Raw genomic sequence first — 26462 nt, 5'->3', positions numbered from 1 at the left:
TGTACTTAAGTACAGTAACGAAGTACTTGTACTTCGTTACTTCCCACCACTGTAAATAACTGAGCATGTCCGCCTGAAGCGCTGCTGCTCCAGTCATGAGGCCTTTTACTGCTGTTACAAACTTCAGTATCCTTGCACCAATTTTTTTTTTGGTTAGGCAGCATAATTAGATTTAGCATCACTTTGTAAATAACTGGGAATTCTTTACCAGGTTAATGTCAAAATAACTTGCGGATATTTTGTAGCTCATCATGTAAATGTGTTGTTTGTAAGTAGAGCTGTTAACTCAGACCTTATCCCACTTGACACATCTCACAGTTAAGACCTCTGACTGCTTTAAGGATGATTTCCTGAAGATTATCTCCAGAGGAAACCTGAAGGCAGGGATGTGCAATTAATCAAATTCATCGTTCAATTTCAATTCTGCCTCCAAGCAATCACACGCAGTATATCATCAAAAAACATTGTTCTATGTATATTTAGAAAAACATAAACATTACAGCATCTCAGTTAACGCTAAACTTAAACTTTAGCTTCACATTGAAATACACAACTAGTTTCATAAATTTGGTCAAACATGTAAAAACAACTTTAATGTGTTTAGTAAGTGCAATTAGGAGTAGAGCAGCCAATGTAAAATAAATGATAAAGAAACTGAATCTGACAAAAAAAATAGGTTGACTAGCTTGGTAAAACATGTAAATATAAACTGCAGCAAACCTTCATTCAAATGGTTCAGAAAGTGCAACTAGGAATTTTAAATGTAATATAAAATCAATAATAAAGCATGATGTCATTCAGAGCACAAAGCGTAGAATTAGACCAAACAGATCTTATGGATTGGGGACATTGTTACCAATACTCAAACTAGAATTTTTTTCAACATCAGGACTGATACACATGTTAATATAGGGTCGGTGCTTCTCTAACTACAGTTTGTTACAGCTGTAAATAACTACATAATTAATAAAATAGAGAATTTAGTAAGGAAATAATGAGCTGAACTGCAGACGATGATGAAGACTTGGGTGGTTCACACTGAGCATACCTTCCTGTATGGATGGAGCCTGCAACATTTGCTTGTAGTACGAGTAGTAGAGTCCACATTCCGTCCGGAAGGAGATCTCCCTCTCCACTTCCTGAAAACAGAAATTGGGAATGTGCTGATATAAATCCAAGCTCTTTTGTTCAGCGTGATGTGGAAAACAGATTTTCTGGCGAGACAAGACAGAAACGAGAAGGACCAGAGCAAAGCGGCTGATATACTGGCAGCCCTCTCAGGTAACAATCAGAGAGGTAACACAGCCATCCCAGGAGAACCCCTTCCATACCCCCCACCGCCCACCAAGCATGATTACTGTTCCACTTCAGAAGGAGAGGAGAAGACACTGAGGATGTCCCACGCCACAATATTACATCAATTGTTTGTCTGCTACACTTAGTTTGGAAACATTTCCAATCTGCGTTTGATTAAAAGTGAAATCCTCTGACAACAGCAGCCTGTTTCCTTATGAAAATCAGTTTTTATAATTCAGCAGGAGTCTGCCAAACTGTTCTCCGGCATTACCACCGTCTAAAGATAAAAACAGTCCAAGAGCTCCTGCAATCCAGAGTCTGTAAAAAATGAAACCATATATCAAAGCATTACTACAATGTGGTTTCTGGTATTTTCCAGTAATAATGTCAGCTTTAAAACCATAAAAAGCCTGTAATGGGAACAGATTAGTTTTCCTTTCAATTTATCAGCAGATTAAGTAAGAACATGAGAGAGGGAAAGCCTGGAGCCATGTGGATTTCAATTTAAAATATTATTAAGGTTGAAAATCCACCATGAAACAAATAAACAGTCAAATGAACACTAAATATAATTTTTTGTCATCATATCAGGAGATTCCAAAGTAGAACAAAAGAATCTAGTGACTGTTGACCTCTTGGTCACTTCTATGATTAATGTGGACACCTGGGCTTTGAAGGAGAACAAGCTAAAGAATCAAGCAAAGAATCAAAGTACAACCTGGTTCTGAAGGAAAAATAGGAAAATGACTCCTGATTTATCATCTGACAGTCATTTGAATTTTTGCAAGGAAGACATTAAATGGACCAAAAGACTGGGCCAATGAGTTCAGTTTGTGAACAATAAATACCTAGTGCAGAAGAAATCCCACACGCAGTCCCAAAATAAACTGCCAAAGATGTGTCTCCTGTTAGTTTGCTGGAAAACCAGAATTCAGAAATGTCATCATGACTTCTGACTCAAACATGACTTTCTTTGACGTGGTACTTTCTTTTTTGAAAGCACATACTACTGCATATCAGTCAAAGGGAAATTAGATGTTGCCATAACTAAAATCATCCACGTATTTTTAAAAAGTCATTGTTGATAGTGATGCTGTGGGCAGGAAGGATCTTTTGATTGAGTTTGTAAAAATAAACCCTCTGTTCCTTTTCCATAACACCTACAGATGGATGAAGGTTTGAGCCTGCTGCTTCCCCTGATCAGACCGAATGAGCTCATGTTTATGGAAGCCCATTTCTGCCAGGAAAGAAAAAATAAAAGTCCATCAAGAAGTTATAATTCAGAGATTCAAAGTCCTAATTATGAGACATAAAGTCACTTTAAAGTCAAAATGATGACTTTGAATCTCAATTATGGGTTTAAAATTCAAAATAATGACATTCAGTTGGGCTTTTGTAGTATTTTTTATTTCAGGGCATAAATGGGCTTCCATACAACGCTCTGCAGCAGAAGTTAATATCTTCCTTGTTTCCGCTCTTGGGAAACAAGGAATGTAAATAAATAGTAGAAGTTTGGAAATAAATGCTGCTAGGCTAACGCCAGCGAATAGCGTGTCATGTTATGTTGTGTCTAGGAGTTTCAGCTTCTTAAGCTACATGGTGAGCTCATATCAATTTATGTCATAATTTAGCAGCAAATTAATATATGTTTTCGATTAAAATGCAATTACTTGCAAAAATTAATGACAGAACCTGAAATGAACTCAATAAAAATTTTATTGAGTCCCACTACTAAACAAAATGTAGTTTTTAAATACTAAATTTTGTAGTATACACATGTACACTTTGAATACATGTGTATACCTATATGCTTCTCCTTTGGTTAAGGTGAAGCTCCAAAACTGCTTCACCTTACAGTTTTGGTGAAAACTACAAAGGTGAAAAGGGACTCTTTCCAAAACAAAACATGTCCTGAACATAGTTAACATGGCTCCGACACAAAACACTGACATCACTGCATTCTGAGTCAGAGTTACATTTTTCATTCAGTCACACCATTCAACACACAGGTCTGGAAGCATCTTGGAGTTACACAACATACTCAGAAGCACGCAGACATGTGGCAGGGGCAGGATGCTTTCTAACAGCAAGACAAGGACTCTGGTAAATGAGCCACAGCTGCCCCAATGGGTCAACTAACAAATAAGACAGAAAGGTAGGAACTCCTGCTGTGAATTGTGATTGGCCAGCTGAGAGGTGTGACAGCTTTGTGTGTCCACTTTATTACTGACCAAATCCACCCCAACCCTTTAGTGCTGCCTATTGTACTCAGCGACACACGATGCACCTCGGCTTATTTCATTTTCAAAGCGAGTCATTTTCTAGAATTCCAGCAGCGTCTCCTACCGTGAGCTGAGAGAACCACAACAGATTCTCGTGTATGGCGTTGACAAACCAGGCCTGAGCCACGGCCAGCAGCACCGCTAGAAACAGCCCTGCTGCCATGGAAACACGCTGTTGCCAAGGCCACTGGCGCAGAAGGCATGAACCGGAAAAAGAACCGGATCGTCCAAGCGGGGAAACTCCTTCTCTAATCCTTGCTGGCTCTGTCCTCTTGCCACTGTTGCATCTCTCTCCAGATGATCCAGGTGGCAAAATCCCCAGACTGCTACCTGCCTGGTTCACCTTTGCTCTTTTACGAACATCCATTGTATGAGAAAAATGGAGGTCATCTATATGTTCTTGGAACGTTTGATGTGTTAGATCCAGGTAAAAAAACAGGATGCGCCTGGGATACTCTGTAGAAGAGATCCAAATCCATTACAGGGATAAATACCAACACGCCATGTTTTTCCTTTACTTGAAGTCGCTCCAAATAAATTAAAGAACGGTTTTTAATCTCTTCAAGTTCTTCGCCAGAGGAAATATGCAAAAGCTCTCTCACAGGGAATGAGGAGCTAGTTTCCTTTCCAATCCTCTTTCGAGTCTACCCGAGGCAAAACAAGCACTGGCTTTTCACCAAAAACTATAAGGAATACGGATAATCCCCGGTTTATATTGAGGTCAAAGAGAATAAGCCCAGTGAACAAGTTCAGAAGAGTGCCTTCCTTGTGAAAGCTACTTAATTTTTCTCCCCTTCATTTCTCTCTGTCAGCATGTCCTCATGATGAATTTTGAAAAACTTCTATCTCTGATGTGATTGCTTGAAGGATCCATGGATGAGTGAACTCGCGACTGGAACCGCTGACTCCTTCCTCAAGCAGAAAAATGTCCCGGCTTCTAGTTGAGGTGAAAATAAACAGTTCAAAGTATAAAGAAAAAAATAAAAAGTGAACTGCAATAAGTGTGTGAACAACAGGACAGACTGTGGACAACTGCAGCCGCCGAAGGGAGGGAGAGGGAAAATAAAAAAAAAGAAGAGAGGACTACTGCTGACCTCTTGTCTATAAAAACACACACAGGCGCAGGATAAGAGAGACGAGGGTGAGAGAGAGCACCGAGGGGAACGTGTTGGAACATCGTTCGGAAAACGTGGGGAACGTTTGTCGGAGAATTTGTGGCTCTGGAGCTGGTGTGAAGCTATAAGCGCATGTTCCAAATAAACCCCCGCAGGGTCCTGGAGTCCACATGGACATGAGCTCACACCTGATGAATTCAAGAGGACAAACTGAGCCAACTGAGCTCACTGTTCAGCAGCACTAGTGATAATCAGCAGCGTAGAACATTATCTCAGGACCACACTGTGTCAGGAAAGCAGGATTATTCAAATATGTTCTACTTCCTGTTATGGACAACAGCTTTCGCAAGTAAGTGTCAGTCATAAACCCCTTACTACTGATCACTTTGTCCTTCCATGTTCCACCAAGATCAAAATATTTAAATGTATTCTCTCCCAGTGATGCAAAGATATCTTTCTATTCTTTTTGGGTCATATTTTTTAGTCTGATCATTTTTCTCTATTTGCTATAATGTTCTTCTTGATGACGTCACTGTATTTGCTGTAGAACTGCTAAACAAACTCATGACTTCCGGCTAATCAGTTTTGTAAATTCGCCATTTTTTTTTTCTCATAGTGATTTTGTAGTCCAAATTCAGTTATGCAGAAGTTGAAAGTAAACAAGTCAAAATATTTGGTTCTAGTGTGTATTAACTCACAGGATTCCTTACATCATCCCCCTGCATCAGAGCCTCTTCGAAGTGTCTGGTTAACTTAGATTTTTCTCTGGAACATACCCACATCAATGGAGGAAGTCCGTTTGCACCGAGCATTTAAGGATGAATGTTTTAGCAACCTACACCATATCAAGAGGGATTTTCTGAAAGACCTCATCTGATTGAGGGTCAGTTCCTTCTCCATTGATAAACAAGGTATACAGCAAGGCAGTGAGCTGCTAATAACACTGAAATGACACCAAAGCTTATTTTAGACATGAATGTTGCGTGTTGATAATGACATCCTGGCCATTGGTTTGATAGTAGCATTGAGCCTTCTGCTTTTGTTAGCACTGTATGCTAGCTGTTAGCTGCCTTGAGGCTATAACTGTACTGCATGTCTTGAATATAATCATTTGGCTTTGTTTTTGCCATTTGTGTCTTGGAAAACACATGACCCAAATGCATTTAGTGACATTATTGACACATTATCTAACTGCTGGATTATGTTAAAGCTTTGTTTACTTCAGTCATATTGTGACCTATTAATTGTTTTAATAGGTATCTCATATGTTTAACACTAGTTAAACTACACTCCACATTGTAGTTGGTTTGTATGAATGGAGGAGGTGTAAAAAAATACAAAAATGGCTGAACGGGGTGGAGTGAAACACTCTGCGACCTGGAGGGGGACGTGGCAAGAAATGTCTCATTCACATTTAAAAAGACTGCAGCAAAATTAGTTGCTCTAAAACGCGTCTGCTCTGAAACAGTCTGTGGAGCTACAATAACCAGGAATTCAGAACAAAGCATTGCAGTCCTATTTTTTATGGACCGTAAGTGAATGATTTACATGTGAAAAGGAAGAATTTAAGTGAATATGTCCACTTTAAATTACTTGGTGTCTATTCCTTCTTGTTCCATTGTCTGCACTTCTCAATGGCTGCAAAAGCTGCTTTAGCATCAGCCTGCTAAAAAACAATCCCCTGTAAAAACTCATGAGCTTGACTGTACCATGCATTGCTCTAAACTCAAAAATAAACAAACATTATTGCTGCTATCTTAAGTATCTTAAGACAATGAGTTCCGTCAAAAGTAGCACTCTAAGTGACAGAGCTTTCTGATAAGAAGAATGAAAATGTCTTTGGTCACAGCTTCAGATACACATCTGAAAATCTGATTTATCAACAGACTTTTTCCACTGTGACTAGTGGAATGGTTCTGTGCTCAGAGAAGGTTAAATCTTCTCAGAGGAAGATTTACCTAAGACTTTTTTATTACCCAGTAAAGTTTTAAGTGACATTTATGAATTCAGACCTATGCAAAGCAAGACAGGCCTCCCCATTGTAATCACTTTAGTGTCTGGTTATAGCTAGCTTTTTTTTCCTTACCTTTTATGCAATTACTTTTTTCCAGATTTATTAAAGAGTGTAATGATGTTATGCAGAAGAGAGATAGAAATACCCAAACAACACATCTTATTTGTAATGCTGATCTTAAGCATTTATTTGTTGAGAGAATAGCTTTAATGTTTCATGTTTGTGAATAAATTTTTGTCAGTTATTCAAGTCGCTTCGGTAGAAAAACCTTGCTGCTTCTGTCTTTCTTAGTTCCAACGGGAACATTTAGTGTTTAACTAATGTTATGCTGTTCATCTGAGGTTTTCAGAGCCTCTCTAATATTAATAACAGAAAAGAACAAAAATTATTTTCCATTTTCATCTGATTTGCAAAACTTTGACTGAAAATGACCCTGGATGTAAATTGATTGCAGTCAAACAAATAAAATATGAACATTACAGGGGCCCCTTTCTGTCACTCACATACAGCTTCAATGATACAGGGATGAGTTAGCTAGACCAATATCTAATACAGATATAAAACACAGCTCAAAATTATAAGGCATATTTATGGATGCCTTGAGAAAATCAATTTGATTCACCTGGGCTGAAACAATTTCATACCAAACAGCAAGATCCCCCACAAAATAACATTTTATGCCGCTGAAATCTTCAGCTAAAAACCACCTGCATGTGTGCTAGCTTAACAGGCTTTAATGAAAATGAACTTTTTAGCCCAAATTAAAAGAGACGGTTGTTTTTCATTATGAACTTAAAGCCATCTTTGAACTTATAAATAACTTTTTGCATTCCTCAAATAAAACTTAACTTGCCAAAACAATTTAGTGAACTGATTTCTTTTATGCACTTATCTATATATTTTCAACTGAATAATAATAAATAGCCCTAATCCTATGTGGAGGAGGCAGTCTGAGGACTTAGAAGATGGACGCTGCTAAAGCAGGTAAAAGCTTTTTTAACATTAGCAGTAGGCCTGTCACGATAACAAATTTTGCTGAGCGATTAATTGTCTAAAAAATTATTGCGATAAACGATAATATTGTTTCAATACCTTTTGACACTGATTTAATGGAAATTACTAATAATGCAGCTATTTCCTGCCATAGATAGATACACTTTATTTTCAAAAGAAAACATTACACTGGAACTGATAAGCTAAATTAACAAAACAACCAAAAGCAAAAATAAAATGAACTCTCAGTCTCCATTAACAAAAAACGAACTTGAATAAAAAGTAAACATAAAGCCAAAGTGGAAATAAATACTGCATTCAACCAAAAGAGTGCAGATTATGAAGTCTGTATGTGCCCTTCAGTAATCACTAGATTTAAATAGAGAAGATGGGCACCTCTGACTACATAATGCAGTAGTTCACACTACACGATTTTTTGCCCCCATGGTGGTAAACTGGCCAGACTGATAGGAGGGAGGCTGCAATTCAATCAGAGGCCACCAGGCCTCTTCACAGTGAGCAAATCCTGAAACATCTGCTCACACAGCTGAATGTATATATAATGCAATGTGCTATTATATACATCCTGATGGTTGAGTAACCTCAACAACAAACTAAAGCCATCGAATATCTTTGCTGTTGAGCTGGTATGACTCGTTCAATAATTGAGCAACAAAAAAAGAGTTTTTGAATCCAGAATGAGGCATCCATCCATCCATCCATTTTCTGAACACCCTTGTCCCTCAGTGGGGTCGGGAGGGGTGCTGGTGCCTCTCCAGCTAACGTTCCGGGCGAGAGGCGGGGTACATCCTGGACAGGTCGCCAGTCTGTCACAGGGCAACACAGACACACACACACCTAGGGGCAATTTAGACAGACCAATTAACCTAACAGTCATGTTTTTTGGACTGTGGGAGGAAACCGGAGTACCCGGAGAAAACCCACGCATGCACAGGGAGAACATGCAAACTCCATGCAGAAAGACCGGGGCTGGGAATCGAACCCAGAACCTTCTTGCTGCACGGCAACAGCTCTACCAACTGCACCACTGTGCAGCCCACCAGAATGTTGCATATTTAGTCAATATATAATTGATTAAAAGCCAATTAATTAACTAATTAATTAACTACAGATGCTGCAATTAACTTGACTAAAAATTGCAATGGAGTCCCACCACTACTTTTTACACATCTTTGGCAGGGTCTGTCCACCTAAACAAATGAGAACTAACAGTGTTACAAAATGAGAAAACCCACAGCAGGAGTTTCCATTTCCATGTTTTTTTGTCTGCGTTTAATACAGACTGCAAAATCAGATAATACTGCTTTGAGTCAGTCTAAAACAATGTTTTTCTGCAGTGCTACAAGGGTCATTAAAAATGACCTCATTTTTGGCAATGTTACCACACCACACAGCGCAAACTTTATCCCCCAGGAACAAAGCTTCCATTTGGCTGAGTTCAGAAATCAGCACCACACTACGCATGGAAAAACCATCATCCCTTCACACAATGAGGTGTTTATGATGCGTTTCCAAGGCATTTGATGGAGAACACAGCATAAGGGGAAGTGTATCATCATGATGAAGTGTTGTTATTTGACGAAAAGCAGAAAATGAAAAAAATTTTAAGCCTAGTTTTAATAACCTCCTTATAATTGAGTACTAAAAACGTGAAGCTAGAATTTGAATTTTAAAACTTGACCTGTACATAAGTTTGTTACTCTGCAAGAGCCTGTTAGAAGCAAAGTTACATGACAACCACTGATGATCAGTTTCAATGACTTCTTAGAGCCACTGATAGGTACTTTTTCTCGAACCTATATAAAAAGACCACAGACAACGTATATGAATTTCATAGACAAAGCTTTTGCAAAAGAACTCTCCATCAACAACCTCATCAGCCGTTCACAGAGAATTCTGGTCTGCCTCCGCGTGAGCCCCTGTTTTATTGTCAAAGCAGAACAGCCAGAAAAAAACAACAGAGGCGTAAAACATTTAACCTAAACAAACCAGCAACTCAGTCCCAGGTGTGATATCTGATCTACGATCTGAGCCCAGTTCAGCTCTAGGTCAAACTGTCAACAAAGAGGGAGGATAAACAAGAGACAAAATACGACTGCTCACAGGCAGTTAGGAGGTATTCTGGTTGATAAGAATTAAGGCCTGGGAAACACAGAGTTAACTGCCTCACATCAAGATAAACAGTCAGTCGTAACCTCCAGGTCAGTTTATACACACATAAGGAAGAAACACTTTCACAATAACATTAGACTGAAAGTAATAACAAAATGATAATACCAAAAATCTCTATCAGCCACATCATTTTGAATTTAGGTAATCGCAATAAAAAATTAAACATGATGTCAAAATTAAGTAAAAAAGAAACATTTTTTAGACCAACAGCACACATTTCTGTAGGTTTTAAACCCACTGAAGACAATCTTCACTCTACAGAGAGAGTTTAACAGGAGCAGAACTCTGCCACAAAATCACATTTTGACATTAACTTCAAAAAGCTGCTGGCAGTTATTAGAAGAAAAGCTGTCAATCCTCCTGAACTTGTCGTGGTGATGGTTAGGTTTCCAGCACAGGTTACCATGGTGACAGATGCAGTTAGAAAATGAATTAGCTTTGTGACAATAGAAATCCTAAACTGAACCTTAGTTTGCCTTGAGGTGATGATGTTGTGTGACGGATCAGAATTCCATGGACCTGCTTGTCTATGTGGAAAACGTCCACAACTATTTAACTTCCAGCAGTATTTTTTTAATTTCATTTTGTTGTTGTTCTCCATGTTGTTGTTCTTGTTGTGCTAATTGTTCTTTATCATCATGGCCTGTGCTGAAATGAAATGTTTTTGTGCTTCTGTAAGATGACAATAAAGGCATGGTGATTCATTCTGATTCTGATCTTTAGTGTTTTTTCTTGCTCATGTTGTCCTTTTTCACAGTTTTTTTTTTTGCTCTTGTTTTGCCGTTCATGTCATTAGCTGCGTTTCCATTACGCACAAAACTTTGTCAATATTCCCCTAATGTCAAAAAAAAAACAATTTATATATTACAGTGTTTCCATTAAATAAGAAGTGCAATTAAAATTACACTTGAGTAAGTTTGTTCACGCAATAAGTCATTAAAAAACATGCTGTGCCACGATCCTCCAGCAACTTCCTGTCACCTTCTTCTTCGTGGTTTGTGCCAGTGACATTCAGTTGTTGATCACATGACTTGTGTGATGCGAAAAAAGTGTCTCCATTGCAGTTTTGCAAAATAAGTCAATTTCAATATGGCCAAAAAAAAAACACCTCATCCTATGGCCAAAACTATTTATCAATTTTTTTATTTATTTTTTTTTAATTGATATGCTTCCATTAAGCATATTCATTTTTGAAATGTCAGATTGTACAATTGTACAATTGTACAAGGGAAACACAGCTAATTTTGCCATTTTTGTTGTTCCTGTTATTTTTTTGGGTTGTTTTTTTAAAACTTGTTACTCCTATTCCTCTTGTTTAGTGTCATTGAAATGTAAAAGCCATGGGATCAATCAACCTCAATCTACAGAGATTTTTGTATGCAAACAAACTCATAGACACCATCACTATCAGGAAAACAGCTGTGAACTCAGGGTCACTCATTTCATACATCAACCTGAACAAACAGTTCCTATCCTACACTGGTGGTGTGAAACCACGACGGCTGACTTATTCACACAAAAGCTTGACTTGAGTGATGGCTTTGTTCTAACAAGTGCCCTGTAAGCCTCAGTGGAGATACTGTGAGGCAATATGCATACACAACACGAACCATCATAACAAGTTCTGAGTGCAATATTTCAGCATTTACACATGAGCTTTTCCAATTTTGACAAATCAAATGGCTTCCCAGCTTGTGACTGGTTCCAAAAGAAAATGGCAGTTGAAACCAGACATTCACTTCCAGACTGGGAGGATTTGCAGAAATCTGAGCCTCCCTTTGCTCAGACTGCAGAGTGCAGACAGACAGACAGAAAGTTGGACTGAACAGAACCGGAGAATCACATTCAGCAGAAAGCAGGAGATTTATGGCCTTTACCTTGATGTTGGAGAACCACAGGTCATTCTCATGCAGCGTGGCCACGTAGATGGAGCACAAAAGGCCCAGGCCCACAGAAACAGACCAACCAATCGATGTCCAGATTATAGCACCCCATGACCAATCGCCTGCAAGGACATGAAAATGTTATGTCTTTTACAGTTTTTTTAAAAAATTATTATTATTTTCTGGTTTTTGCTTTTTTGGTTTTATTTGTAAACCAATTATTATTTTTTTTTTTTTTTGGTAATTTTCATCATTTCGATTTTTTTTTTCATACTTTTTAAGGTTTTTTTTTTCATTAACTTATTTACAAAACGGGGCAAAAGACTAATGTGTTCTAGAAACATTAAAACAAAGAAGGTCCTAATGTCGAATCAAAGGCTGTGCTTCTGCATGGAATTTAAATGTTCGCCAACAAATCTGTAGGCCTGGCACAATAACTAAGTTTACAGGACGATAAATTGCCACAGAAATTACTGAGATAAATGATAATATTGTCTTTTAGAGACCAGTTCAGCTAAAATAATAATATTATTATTATTGCCCCCTTTAATAGCAAAATTAAAGGGGGGCATATTTCTAACTTCTATTGTCCAAATGGAAATTATCAAGCTCTTTTTAATTTATCATGCAATTAATTGGTTTGTTGCTGACAGACTTAAGTGTAGATTCTCTCTGGGTTCAGCTTCCTCTCCAAACCCAGAAACATGGCTGCAGTTAGGTCACTTTCTTACTTTAATTGACCCTAGGCTTGGGTGCAGCAGGCAACCACCATCACCTATTACAACTACAAGAAAACATCCCTGTGAAAGGTTCAGCTATGACTGAAGAGTTCAAGCTCTGCGCTGGTTACCACCAGAGCAGAGCTTGTTCAACACTGGCAGTAGGGTGCAACACATTGACTTGAGTCCTAAAAAGTCATGCCTTAATAGGAGTGCTGATTGGAACAAAACCGCTGTTTTAGTTATTTAATGACATCAGGTTTTCATACTGACTGACGTTATTTCAGCGTCCCAGGAGGATTCCCCTCTCTCTCACTCACCCTGCAGGATCTTGTCTGGATGGTGATGGGTGCAACAGTTGGACTCCTGGGCCTGAACTTCAACAGCCGGAGTCGCCTCCTTCCCCCTGCTGCCTTTCCTCTGACGCAGGCTCGTCATGTTGTCAAACTGTCCCCCCTTAACACAAGCGGGAGCGCGTGTAGAGATCCACGCAGATACGTTTAATTTTTAATGCGCGGATGTAAACAAGGCTGAGCGCCGCTATAACACCGGGATAGATGGGCCTTCTGCTCGGGATTTCCTGCTCACGTTACAACCGGACTGAGAAATGTCAGAATTCGCTCGAGACCAGATTAACGGAGAGCCACATTCATTTCTACCATCTTTAAACCGGAGGGTTTGCTCACATATCATCACCAGTTAGCTGACACATGGGTGATGCGGTCATTGACACTCAGAGTAGGATGAGGCAGGGTTAAAGTCCCGCTGTGCCGCTCGGAAACACAGCTAGCGCCTCATTACAGTCATTCTGCTTTTTAACACAAAGGCGCGCTCGCGCTGCAGACGGACGGCGAAACGGTCTCCGTTAGGATACAAGCGGTCCATGCCAGCCTCTCACCCTCCTCTGGGCTGAAGGAGCGGCTGGTAGGACGGTCCAGCAGCTCCCTGTCTCCCTGTTCTACCAGCGTCCTCCTATATCACTTGCTCGTCCCAATTTCTCCCCCTTTTTCTCCCAAAACTTGCTCAATCCTACCCGTGTGTTTAATATTTGCTGGCTGCGGTACTGTGTTTCAGTACCGGAAATCGGCGGTTCTGTGCTTCAAAATAAAATCCTAAAATATCATAAGTTAACTTCTACATGGGTGATTTTATTGTGATTTGCTACCATCAAAACACATGAATAAAACGTATAAGTTTAATCAAATTGAATAAATGAAGTGTTTAAAATAGAACTTGAATTATAAGAAAATTTTACAAAATAGCTTAATCTTTTAAAATGGTACTTGATTTCAACATACCTACATTTCCAGCTTTATTAAGTCCATTCTTGTATAGACTGCCTGCATCCCAGTGGAAGAGATTTTCCGGCCCATCAGGTCCCGTAAAGTACTAGAGATCGATCGACAAGAAAAATTAGAATGAAAATAGACAAAATATTAATTAGGAATAACATACTGTCTTGTGGTAAAATATCAATTTAAGAAATGTGACAGAAATAGTCTTGTAATAATATTGTTCTCACATCAATATTTTTTTTGTGATAGCTCTGGATGGGGAGTTTACAATTTTAGCTAATATGTTTTTCCTGCAAAAACTGCCGCGCTTTTCACAACTTAACTCTGACCCTCTTCTGTGTTCTGCTGTTAGTCTCATTTTGATGGTGATTGTCTTCATCCACTATGTGGATGAAGACAATCCTGCTAATGGAGGATGCTAAAAGTTCTGTCCTTCATATATAACATCTTGCTTGAGAAAAGACCCCACGTCTAAGTGAGTGGGCAAGTATGACATAAAAGTAAAAGTTCTCAAATGCACATAATGATTTTCTCACTATTATTAAGCTATCAATGGGCCACTGTCAAATAATATGGTTTCAAGCTGCATCTCCTTTTACAATTTTCTTCTAGCTCTAATTTATATATAAAAAAAGAAAAACCTTACATTCCATTTTCCAAAATGGTCGTCATTACTCTCCAGCTGGCTTGCTGGCTCACCTTGGTGATGAAATGATATGAAGAAGTGATATTGGACTTATTGGACTGGATATTGTGGCATTGTTATTGGTCTTTTCCTCCTGCAGCTTCATGCATTAGTGAAGATGAAAACTCTTTGTAATGACTGAGAAACTGTTGACATTATGGGTGTCAAAACCAAAAAACCCAAATAGAAAACAAAAAAAATATTAAGTTTTAAGTTACTGGAAAATCTAATAATAAATGTTTCAATAAACTGTTGTACCCATTACTAGTTTTTTGTTTTTTTATTCGAAGATTGACATTTTTGACATTGTTTATGAGAACAAATTCAAGAAAAAAAATCCTATTAAATAAGTGATGATAAATAAAAACTTCGTAAAAGCAACAAATCGACTTAAAACAATAAAGGTAACACTAAAAAGGGTTCTATGACTTGTGTAAATTATCGAAAAAGAATCGGATCAATGTTTTTCTGAAGGTATTCTAAGTTTGTGAATCAAAGGAAGAAAAACTGGAGCAATTTTGTTGAAAACATCTGGTGACTAGCTGTAACCTGATTATTGGAGGGTGTCCTATAGAGACCTGCATTGAAAGATAACAATGATTTTGTGTGGAAGAGTTAATAAACAATAAAAATGATCTGGTGCCTGTCATGGTTCACTAAGAGCAATTTTAAATCCAAACACACACAAGAAATCCCGGCTCTGTGGAAAACAGTGGCTCAGCTAACGCATGCTGAATCACATTATAGTCCAGGAATGATAGAAATGTTTCCTCAATAAGCTTTTATTATAATAAAGGAAAATTCTACTATTAAAATAAGACAATAATTGTCCAAATATCCTCATTACATTTTTGTAAATTGATTAAAGATAATGTCATACAATTTCTTTTCTCTTTTTTTTTTTGGTCTTTGATAATTGTCACTAAGGTTGATCTATAAAGTTATTAGTTCTGCATATTTTTGTTCATTATTGTATTCTTCAACTTTGTGCTTTAGTTTAGATTCATATTTTAGTATTCGATCTCTTTGTATTTCTTTCTGTTTAGAGCAAGAGGGAGGATCTCTGCTGACGCTTCTTTGTGCACTTCGAAGCCAGTCAGTTTCATTTCCTCCCTCCCAGATTATTCTGTTCTCTGTCACTGTACTCTGCTGTTCCTTGCACTTGTGCACTCAATTCCTGTTTTTAAAACCATTACAGTTATGTAAAGGCTAGAAAATTTGATCAGTCCAAAATTACGAGTCTATTTACGGCCATTGTCAAGCATATGTAAACTTCTGACCAGCATCTTGTTTCCCTACAAGTCTTTATTTTTGAAGGGCATTATTTCGGATCATTTGATACATCAGTCTTTCTTGTGCTGCTTATTTGCTCTTACACACCTAAATATTACTCAGCTTTACATATGTGATTGAGTTACCATGTGAACATGGAGTGGAACGGGTCTGCTCTGCTCTGACCACTGGTGACAAAATGGATAAGGTGACATCATTTCTTTGTCCTGATCACAGCCCGACCCACCCCCTCCATTCATCCTGAAACTCGGCCGTGTCTCCTGGCTCCAGCAATTTTTTAAAACTTGCCAGGGGCGGGGTTTAGCTTTTAGATGAGGTGATCGGTGTCTCGTTACACTTTAAAGGGACAGAGGCCCCATTCCAGGGCATTAAATTACAAAGCCAAAATTCTTTGAAGTCAAATGTGATACATGTAGCATTCTCATAACTGAAGTTAACAGTTACTTGATTGTGTTATAAAATGGTACAATCAAGTAACTGACTGTGCTACGTGTCTGGAAGACACATAATACTGCCCCTTTAAATCATTTCAGTTTGCACCCAAATGTGTCCATATGTATCCTTTTTCTCATGTCTGTCCTGTCATCCCTACCCTGACGATTAATCTACTAGATGATGGCCTATTGAGATAACCCTCGTCTTTTTCTCACTTCTCCCAGTTGAACTCTTTAGACAGCATGGAGTTGAAAATCCTCTTTCCTCACTGCAACATGAAGCAAGGTTTCTGAAGCAAGAAATCCCAGAATTAGCAATTAATCTCAATAGGAATAGCTCTTACTTCCCCCCTGCTTTTCTGTGCCTCTCTCACCCTTCGTTCACCTTGATCTTCACTTTCATAGTGATATTATTAACCAGTTTAGGTAGAAAATGTGATCCTCTAAAGAAATCGATAGACCTGAAGGTTTTATTTTGTTCAGGATTTGGGGAAAACGTGATGAGAATACAGAGGCAGACTTTTTTTTTTCTTTCACAAGGATATATTGTGCATGTGAAGTAATGGAAAGGCTGAACTGAGGGAGATTAGATTTAATTTATTTCTTCAAAAACAGAAAATGTAAAACTCAATTGGTCCTCAACCAGCTTTTTTTTCCCCCCTTTTTTTTTTTAAAGAGATTATAAAAGAACCTGGACTGCATTTTCATTTGTTTCATTGCCTGTCCACAAGACAAAATGAAATGTTCACCTTGAAAACAGCCTGGCAGCACAGTGTAATGAGAAACGTTCAATCAAGATGTAAAGAAGTTGTCAGAAAAACAAAGCCAACCCTCGTCTCCCCTGGAAACAAATGGCGACTGTCCCACCCGTCTTGATGGAAGCTGTGGTTCAGACGGGTCCAAAGCACATCACAGCTCCAACAGCCTGAAGGGGGCGGAGCAGCATCAAACTGTGCTCAGGTAAAAGTAGAAATACTTTAATATGTTCTCACTGAAGTAAATGTATTTGCTAAAAAGTCTACTCAAGTACTGAGTAACTGATCTAAGCATCAATCTTTTAATATTTAAAAATGACATCTTCAGACAGACCAAAATATGACATTATGTGGGCGTTTTGATGAGAGTTAGACCGACAACGGTTCAAATACTGCTGTTCAAATACTAGGATTTCATTGGCTAGAAAAAGCCAATGAACACTGGAAGATGGACAGACCATTAAATGACAGCAGCTGAGTTTCCATTACAAATGTGGGCAAAAGTTTGTCAATATTCTGATAGTGTCAAAAATACACAATTTTGTAATTGTAGTGATTCCATTCAATAAAAAATTTAAATCACACATGAAAAAGTTTGTTCATGTGACAAATTGTTTAAAAAGATGGCCCTCCAACTACTTCCTGTCATCTTCTTCTTCTTGGTTTGCTCAAATGGTCAACATCTGGTTGTTGGTCATGTGACTCTGTGTTTACCTGTTCAAGGTATTCTTGCATTCAGATTCCTCAGCTTGTTTTATTGAAACATTTTTACCAAAGTCATTTCACATTCTCTTTATTAGCAAAAGATACAATGACAAAGTGATGAAATACTTTGTAGGATGTTTAAAAATAAATACAAACAAAGCAAGTGTCACATTACAGTCCGAGACATTTTCATGTTGAATCTGTTACAAAATTTGATACGAGCATAAAAATACAGAGTAGACGTCGTGTCCTTTGGTTCAAACAGACATAGCTCGTCTTGCTATGTTGAACTTCAAACCAAGATTTCTTCTAAATAGATCAAAAGTTAGCAAAAAAATCTATTTGAAAACCTTTTATAGCATAATGAACTTTTAAAAATATTTCATATTTTATAGAAATGTCAGTTTTTGAGGTTGTTAAGGTGAAAGCATTTGAGCTCTGGCTAGTGATGCATCAGGGCTGCCTTATGTACTTGGTGTGTTGGATTATTTGACCTGAATGATGAAAACATAAAGGTTTCAGAGGATCAGGGATCCATATCAGGGTTATTTAATATTCTACCAATGCTTTTAGACACAAAAACACTAAAAGGCACAAAAAAAAAAAAGACAAGAGATCATTGCTTTTAAACAGAAATATGGCACACAATAAAGGCCATGTGGTTGTGGTGTTTAGCAAAACTATAGCGAGAAAAATGGAGAGAATTTCCATGTGCTCAAACAGACATAAAATATACCACATATTATATATAAATATATCTTTCATAATAATTAGAAATATAACACACAAGTCTGAAAAACTTTGCTCAAAGGTTGTGTCACTTCTTGGTAGATAAAGTATCATCGCAGAAATGAGTTCAATATTTTGTTCCTCCTGAAATATTTTAATTTTGAGACATGTTTCAAACATAAATAAAAAGCTGAGGTGTGAGCCTCCATACGCATGCCTGGTTCATGCCTCAGAGCTTCCCGTCGTTTAAAAGTCTAAAAATAAATCGGGTTTAACTGAGAACAAGACAAAAAGCAACAGATACAACAAGTGCTAAAGTTCTCTGCTGATATTCAGTAAAATGGAGAAAGTTTTGTTGGAGCGATTCAGGACAATTTAGAGGTTACACATTCGACTGGTTTTCTTCAGCTCTCATGTTACATCCTCAAACTTTGGCACACGAAAGCCAGTAAGGCTACTTTTAACATTCCATGCTAGATTCTTTTTCTTTTAAAAAGAAAAAGACTGAAGTGAATATTTGTATACATTACGGTGGAATAATTCAGAGTCACAGTTTTCGGTATGGTTGGGTATAGTGAAGAGTGGCTGTAGAAAACCTCAGTATGTCCAATCAGGAGCAAAAAAACTGCACTGATTATTGTGAGTTAATCACACAGAGGCTATAAAACCTGGAGTAGACAAAATGTAAAAATAATTCCAGATTTGAACACTGTTTTAAATCATTTTCTGCTCATGTCATCTGTAACAGGAACTAGACTTGATTATCTATTTTACCTGCTGATTCTTGCATCTAGTTAAAAATACGTTACTTTAAAATGATCAAGATGTAGAGTTTCTCTGGTATTCAAGATGTCCCTGTTTGTGTTTTTAGCTACAGTTAAATTTTCCACAAAGCCATCTTCACCTCGTTTCAAAGGAGGGAAAATGTTTCAAAACAGGTGGATTATAAATTATATGTGGTGTGTTCTGTGACAACACACCACAGCTTGGTTACTAATTGTGCAAAGTTACCAGAAATTTAGCCTTTCAGGAAGCAGCATAAGGAAAAACTGTAACACTTTATTTGAAGGGGGGTGAATAAGACTGTCATGACACCGTCATAAACATGACATAACACATGTCATGAACATGAATAAGCCTTCATGAATATTTATGACTGTTGTCATAAAGCGTCATTCGGTAAATTATGACACTTTTAATACAAAGTTGACATTATTCAAAATGTCTTTGTTATGACAACTTGACATTAACCAGGAAATCATTACTGATATAAATTTGTTATAAAATAATTACTGATTTCACTTTAAAAATTAGGTATATTTATGTTATTAAAGGTAAAGTTTAAACAGTAATGATTTCTTAGTTAATGTCAAGTTGTCATAACAAAGACATTTTGTATCATGTCAACTTTGTATTAAAAGTGTCATAATTTACCAAATGACACTTTATGACAACATTCATAAATATTCATGAAGGCTTATTCATGTTCATGACAGGTGTTATGTCATGTTTATGAAAGTGTCATGACAGTCTTATTCACCCCCCTTCAAATAAAGTGTTACTGAAAAAACGGCTTTCTAATTAAAATATCAAATTTTAAACTTCTGGGCATTTAACCAACAAAGGTAATTATTGTTCTGGTAATTATTGAAAGATAGTGTACAACACATTTGAATAAGTTTAATTAACTCTGGTGTAACATTACATTTCAGATAATCTTCACCTACAAAATAAAAGCAAAACTCAAACCCACTAGTAGACTTGTGTGCAGAATTTCATCATTTTGCCAGTTTAAAGGTGTTGGAAAGTTTTCTTTGGCAACTTGAAACTGGCTAACCCAGGCTAACTTGGAGTTCAATGCATTTATTTCCCAATTTTCTGTAAATTCAATCTTTGATGTTCCTTAAATTTCCAAATTTCTATATTTTACAAGTTTTTACAAGAGGCTGATATCCCACATTATTAAAGACAACTAAATTAAACAGTAACAACCTGGATGGATTGAACTAAAACATGAGCTAAAAATCTACTAGCATGCTGAGCTGTCACTTAATGCTAACTAGCAGCTGAGCAAGGAGAATGAGTTCATACATAAATATGTTTTTTTTTTTTGTTAATGTAAAATGTTTCATGAGGATTTATGCTGGGATTCCTAACACTAAGTGCAACCAACATATTTTAGAAAATGTACGACCGCTTTCAGCTAAACTCTTCGTACACTCTTTGAGACAATATATTTATCAAATATTCATGTAATCCTTTTTAGTGTAGCTTTGTTGTGAGCCAACTTGCAATAACCAATCTGTTTTAATCCAAACTTCTAATCCACCTTATTCCTGGACTGCTTGGATAGAATATTTGGTGGAATGTGATGTTGTAAGTGCCATGATCCACATATTGATCATCCAGTTGGCCGATACATCTGGATAGATTCAAAACTCCTAGAACACCCCGTCTAAAAATGCTTACAACTGCTATATTAACAGCTCAAACACCAGATATACCTTAATATGCATTAACACACACAGTGGAAAGCGTCTTAACGCTATTGCCAAACAAGACTCATCTATCTCGTTTTCAAGACAGGTGAGTCTTCCTCATCTATCTTGAAAACGAATAGCGCTTCTGGATTGGCTGCTTTGCTAACGCCAGCCAATGGTGTGTCAAGTAGCATTGCTTTTAAGTAGTTTCACTTCCCAAGTGGAATTTTCTTGTAGAATATTTACAAAACCTATTAATAAATGGGTGGATTTTCTGCAAATAATTTGAAATCATGTCCATGGGATAATTTCTAAGTACTGAACCGTGAGTGGAGGGGGTCCGCTGTGTTTAGAAACGCTCTGGTCAGAAGATGATTTGTACTTTTGAGAACGTTAAAATATAATAAAAACTTTACTAAACGCACACACTCACACAAACAACATAAACAGCAGGAGATATAAAAATACATACAAATTTTTGCTTTCAAATGAACATAGCACCACAAACATGAGAGATAACCGTGACTCCTTTCCTACATCCTAACCTTGGCACTGGTAGATTCAAATAACTAACATACTAACAGACTTCCCTTTTTGTCATTCCTTTTGTCTACAGGCATTTACAACAACCCCTCAGTCAATGTGTATTACTTCCACTTCCTTCTCTACTTTATAAACCATACAACAAACTTAAAGAAACTAACACCTCTCTCCAAACTGGCAGCTAACGGAAAAACAAACAGATAAATATTCCTTCTGTTGGAGCAGCGATGTGGGGTTGAAGTTGTGTTGCTAACTCTTTACAGGATGAGAACCTCAGCCATGTCGCACCAAACACGGTAAATACTACAGTAGCAATGAAAGAGCTGCCGTTATAGAAAAGTAATCAAATTAGGGAAGTAAATAGCTAAATGTTTTGTGATTTATTGAAGGTTGAGCTTATTACTGTCTGAACTTGGGCTGAAGCTTTGTAAGGGAAAGGATTTGACTAACGGATTAAAATCACATTCCTCTTCCTGAAACCTATAAAAGGTGCCTGTGTGACACAGCCTGAGTGACCTCTGACCTCATCACATACGGATGCATGTCACTCTGCCATCTGGAGGCCGGCCTGGGCCTCCGCTTCCTGCTGCTGCTCCTTGTTGAGGATGATGCTGATGATGTCGCCCTCGTGCTCCTTCATGTGCTCCATCAGACGCTCCTTGCTGGTGGACTCGAAGCCGCAGATGCAGCAGCAGAACAACAGCATGCAGTACTCCGTCGGGGGCCCCGTCGTGGCGGGCCCCGTCGTGGTGGGCCCCGTCGTGGCGGGCCCCGGGCGCTTCCCCTGGGCAGGACCCTGGGTGGAGTCTGGAGGGGGTGTGGGTGGTCCGGGCGGGCTGTCAGAAGGTAGAGAGGCTTTTGTTACTGATGTGTGTGTTGGGTGAGGGTCCACCTGGCTGCTGGCCGTCTCCTTTAAAGGCAGGATCACCGCTGGACACTCGGCCCCAGACTCCAGGCCAGCAGGCCGCCTCTGAGACACTCTGAAGGGAACACAAGTCAGCTTCAGGGAGGAATCCACAGCATATGGCAGAGTTTCACAAAAATCTAACTTTTCCATAATCTCACATGTCCTAACGTTCAAATAATCATCATTAATTGAGCGATTACTTATTGTGACAGGCCGAGTCGTTCATGCCAATTAAATCTGATTTCTAAGTGAAGGGTTTATGACTCCAAAGCGATCCACATGCACAGAAGAAGAATTTAGAGGTCAATGTCCAAAGTAATAACGGTCACCTCGGTCTATGGATCCATTTTAAAATTATTCAGCGTTGCAAGATAAGATAGATGATCCACACTGGGAACAACTTTCTTTTTCTGTTTATGATCTTATTCCTTTATTTTTCTACTAATACTGTGTGTTTGGTGCCTATTATTATTCCTGCCAAAGCACTCGTTTAACAGAATGATGCTCAGAATGCAGACGTCCACAGAGACCCCTAGTGGACAGCTACAGATGATGACGTCTACTGTCATAATCTGTGTGACATAAAAGTATGAATAAGGCCATTTCAGCTGCATCCATCTCCACACCAGTTACCCTGTTCCTGCTGAGGAAAAGCATCCACACAGCATGATGCCGTTAGTGATTTAAATAGGGATCAATAATACTGTATGCCGCACTTTTCAGATCTTTACTTGTGGAACATGTTGAAAAGAGGACCGTATGTGGTCACAGAAGGTCTGGGGTGGGAATCCCATTCTAGGAATTTTCTGCATGGAGTTTAAATTCTCTTCCTGCCACAGGAAGTGAGGATTCCCTCAGGGTGCTCCGACTTCCTCCCACAGTCCAACAACATGACTGGAGTTAAATCAGGATTTTAAGACTTTTTACTAAGGCCTTTATGAATCGATTCACATAAAAGACCTTTATGTCAACTTTCTCCAGTCAACTGCCAATAAATTTACACTTACCCATAATAAGCGCAAAAAAGCTAGCCAGCAAGGGTATGTTAGCAGTGAGTTGCTATAGCCTCATTGGCCATGAGTCACAGAATCCATTGAAGATGTCTGCGTGCAACTCAACCTTTTGTCTGACAGAAAAGTCCATTGAGAAAAACAAATGCGTAGAATATTCAAGATTAAATAAAAATGTGATTAATAAATTGAAGGCCAACTATCTCTCTTTTTAAAAAGAATTTAACACCTTCATTTTAAATACATGAATTTAAGACATTTTAAAGATGCATGGACAGCCTGTAACTGGTCTCTGCTGCCTGTCCAACAGGCTGTCTGTCCTGGGTGTACATCGCCTCTTGCATTGATCCATCACAAGAAATCCCAATAAAACACACTACAGGTTTTCTGCAAAATGTAGAAACGTTCAGGCTGCCCACATCTGCAGACCTTTTCCAGCCTGAACAGTGAACAGTGCTTACCGGCTGCTCTGGGAGATGGCCTCGTTGATGGCCTTGTTGACCTGCTCGTAGTTGTAGTTCTGGTCCCCGGCGTGCTTCCACATGTGGGATTTGAGCGATGGCGGATGGCTGCACACGTAGCCGCACAAGGAGCACCTGGCACGGAGGAGAGGAAGTGTGACGGAGGAGAAGATGAACGACAGAGCGAAAGCGGATCAAGCGGAAGATGATTTAATACGCGAGCCGAGGTTCTGCTAATCCTCGTCCTCCTTTCTATCAGGAGGAATCATCCCGACTCAACCGGAATGGAGACGGCGAGCTTAGGAGACAAAGAGCGAACAGGGGATTTACAGCAAACTGCTGGAGTCATTTGTCAAATTTGATAGAATTACAGGTAATTCTGTTAAGCACTATTTAAAGGTTCAGAGCTCCAAATGTTAAGAACGAAGAAAGTCAAGCCCCGCCTCCATTAACCAGCTGAATCAGCAAACTCGACATTCGTATCGACATCCGATACAAATGTCGGATTGAACATTTTGATTTAATTGTATTATTTGTGTTTATTTTAAGTTCTACTCATTTTGGAACAATTGAAAACATTGAAAAGAACATTAGCTAATTATTCCATGCCAGTGAAAGACAATGAAAAATTTGTTAGTATTTATCTTAATAAATAAATCTCTTTATGGTGAGTTAGTACACAAATTATTACTAGTATAAATGCCCTGACAGTGCTGCCTGTCACCATAACATAAAAATGTTGTCCTCATCTTCACTTCTCATACAGAAAAATATGAAATAATAGAGATGACCACTGAAGTTGTTCATTTAATCTTTAGAATCTCTCTGCTTACCTCCCACAAATACCAGCTTCTAAACTCATTCTAATTTTGGAGAAAAAACCCCCAAAACAAAACAAAACAAAACAAAAAACCCCCCAAAAAACCTGCACACCTCACAAAGACAGAAGAAACAAAATGGAAAAAAGTCTTTGGAAACCTAAAAACAGAGTGTGTGTCAACTTCTGTAGCTGGTTGCCTTAAGGCTGCTCTGAATGCTCTGCAGTGGAGCTAACACTGAGCTATCAGACAGCAGGCGGCTGAACCCCAATTTCTGTTCTATTCTGTCTGATCTAAAACTTATTTTCAGTTTCTCTTTAGACATTTCAGATGAGCGCAGAAACATCTTTAGAAACCTTGAAAAGTTTTTTTTTTTCCCCCCACAGATTGAAGCTTTCTTGTATTAGGTCAGGTTAATCAAATTATTATTTTTTTTTTCGCTGTCTTTAAATTCATAAGTTTATACTGACACATATACAAGCATGAATAACTAATAAAAACTACCCAACATACTCTAAAAAATAATTAAAACCAACTGAATTAGACAAAGAAAAAGTGATGACAAAATAAAGCTGAGCTTCAATTAAAATTCCAAAACTACCTGGCAGTTTTGGGACTTGGGATAACCCTGGTGATCAATTCATCTTAAAATTAATTAGGCCCGAGCAGCTAAGCGCTGCGAAGGCCTATTGAAATTGTGCTGTAAATTATTATGCTTCCGTAAAATACATTGGCTTTTTGGAGGCTTTATCATATTCAAAAACTTACCAAACTTGGCAGATGCAGACTGTGAAAAATTTACGTATTTTAAGGTCAACGCAAAAATCGTAAAAATCGCAAAATCGTAAAAAAAAAAACAGCTCAATGGTGCCACCTAGCAACTTTCAAAAGACTCTTTCCTATTGCCTTACTTCATCGTAGAGACTTGAAATTTGGTGCACTTGTAGAGCTCCCCAAGACGCTCAGAATTTACATTAATGTCATAGTGCAAGTATGACAGGAAGTCAGCCATTTTGGATTGAAGTTCCGATTTTGACACCATTTTGGCCGTTTACAGCCTTCACATTTGATCGAACGCCTCCTAGGGATTTCGATCGATCGGCTTCAAACTCGGTCAGATCGTTCATAAGGCATGGCCGATTAAAAGTTATAAAAGGTTTGAGTTTTCGTGCCTGTTGAAGGGGGGTTTCCTGGGGTCAAAGGTCACCGATTCGCCATGAAACATCAAACTGTTATAACTCTTTGAAAAAAACTCATAGAAGCACCAAACTTTCAGTGATTGATCATCATGGGATGCTCTACAATACCCAACGGTCAAATGATGACGTCACTTAGGCCACGCCCCCTGAGAACAGGAAGTGTCATGTTTTACTCTGAACGATCCCTTTCTAACCCCTTTGACCTAATCAAGATGAAACTGTGTCTACAGACATGAAACATGTTGGTGTAATTTGGATTCCAACCCGGTTTGTTTTTGATGGACTAGGTGGGCGTGGCGGCGTAGCGAAGCGACCTGTAATGCCATTGCAATAAGTTTGGCTCTAGATTCCACAATTTTGAGCAGAGCTGCACCAAACTTGACATGAGTGATCCTGGTTGGATCCCTTATGATCCTATATTGTCATTGTCTGACTTCATCTAAGCCCTGCCCCCTCAGAACAGGAAGTGCCTATTTTTTACTTGGAAAGCTCCATCTCTGGCTCTTTCGACTTAATAAAGATAATCGTGTATCAGATGACTGATAAGAAGTTGGTCTCACTTGCTTTAAAGCGGCAAGTTGTATAAAACTGGCAACAAGCAGAAGGTCAGAACTACAACATGGCGGAACACTCAATTATTACAGAGGAGGGCT

At 38.4% G+C, this 26462-nt stretch overlaps 2 protein-coding genes across 6 annotated transcripts in view; both read right to left on the bottom strand.

Moving 5' to 3' along the window:
• Positions 1-13582, bottom strand: part of dpy19l3 (dpy-19 like C-mannosyltransferase 3) — a 67749-nt gene extending 54167 nt beyond the window's left edge. The window contains exons 1-3 of one of the 2 annotated variants that reach the window (XM_015030047.1): positions 12816-13582; positions 11771-11898; positions 1049-1139 (exon numbers count right to left, since the gene is read on the bottom strand). In XM_015030047.1, the coding sequence (XP_014885533.1) occupies positions 1049-1139; positions 11771-11898; positions 12816-12933 (337 nt within the window). In that variant the 5' untranslated portion in view covers positions 12934-13582. Of the gene's footprint in view, positions 1-1048; positions 1140-3642; positions 4529-11770; positions 11899-12815 lie in introns of those variants that run through there. The other variant, XM_015030046.1, reaches the window with a different exon arrangement.
• A 6933-nt stretch (positions 13583-20515) lies between these two features.
• LOC106946001 (zinc finger protein 507) overlaps positions 20516-26462 on the bottom strand; it is a 32329-nt gene continuing 26382 nt past the window's right edge. Inside the window, exons 6-8 of one of the 4 annotated variants that reach the window (XM_015030042.1) lie at positions 23793-23927; positions 22190-22394; positions 20516-22159 (exon numbers count right to left, since the gene is read on the bottom strand). In XM_015030042.1, the coding sequence (XP_014885528.1) occupies positions 21959-22159; positions 22190-22394; positions 23793-23927 (541 nt within the window). In that variant the 3' untranslated portion in view covers positions 20516-21958. Of the gene's footprint in view, positions 22395-23792; positions 23928-26462 lie in introns of all 4 variants that reach the window. The other 3 variants (XM_015030044.1, XM_015030041.1, XM_015030043.1) reach the window with 3 other exon arrangements.

This window comes from Poecilia latipinna, unplaced genomic scaffold (genome assembly GCF_001443285.1).
Source record: "Poecilia latipinna isolate Pla-1442-1.1 unplaced genomic scaffold, P_latipinna-1.0 Scaffold170, whole genome shotgun sequence".
NCBI lineage: Eukaryota > Metazoa > Chordata > Actinopteri > Cyprinodontiformes > Poeciliidae > Poecilia > Poecilia latipinna.
The sequence above is the reverse complement of the archived record's forward strand: the minus strand, read 5'-3'. Positions and strand labels throughout refer to the sequence as shown.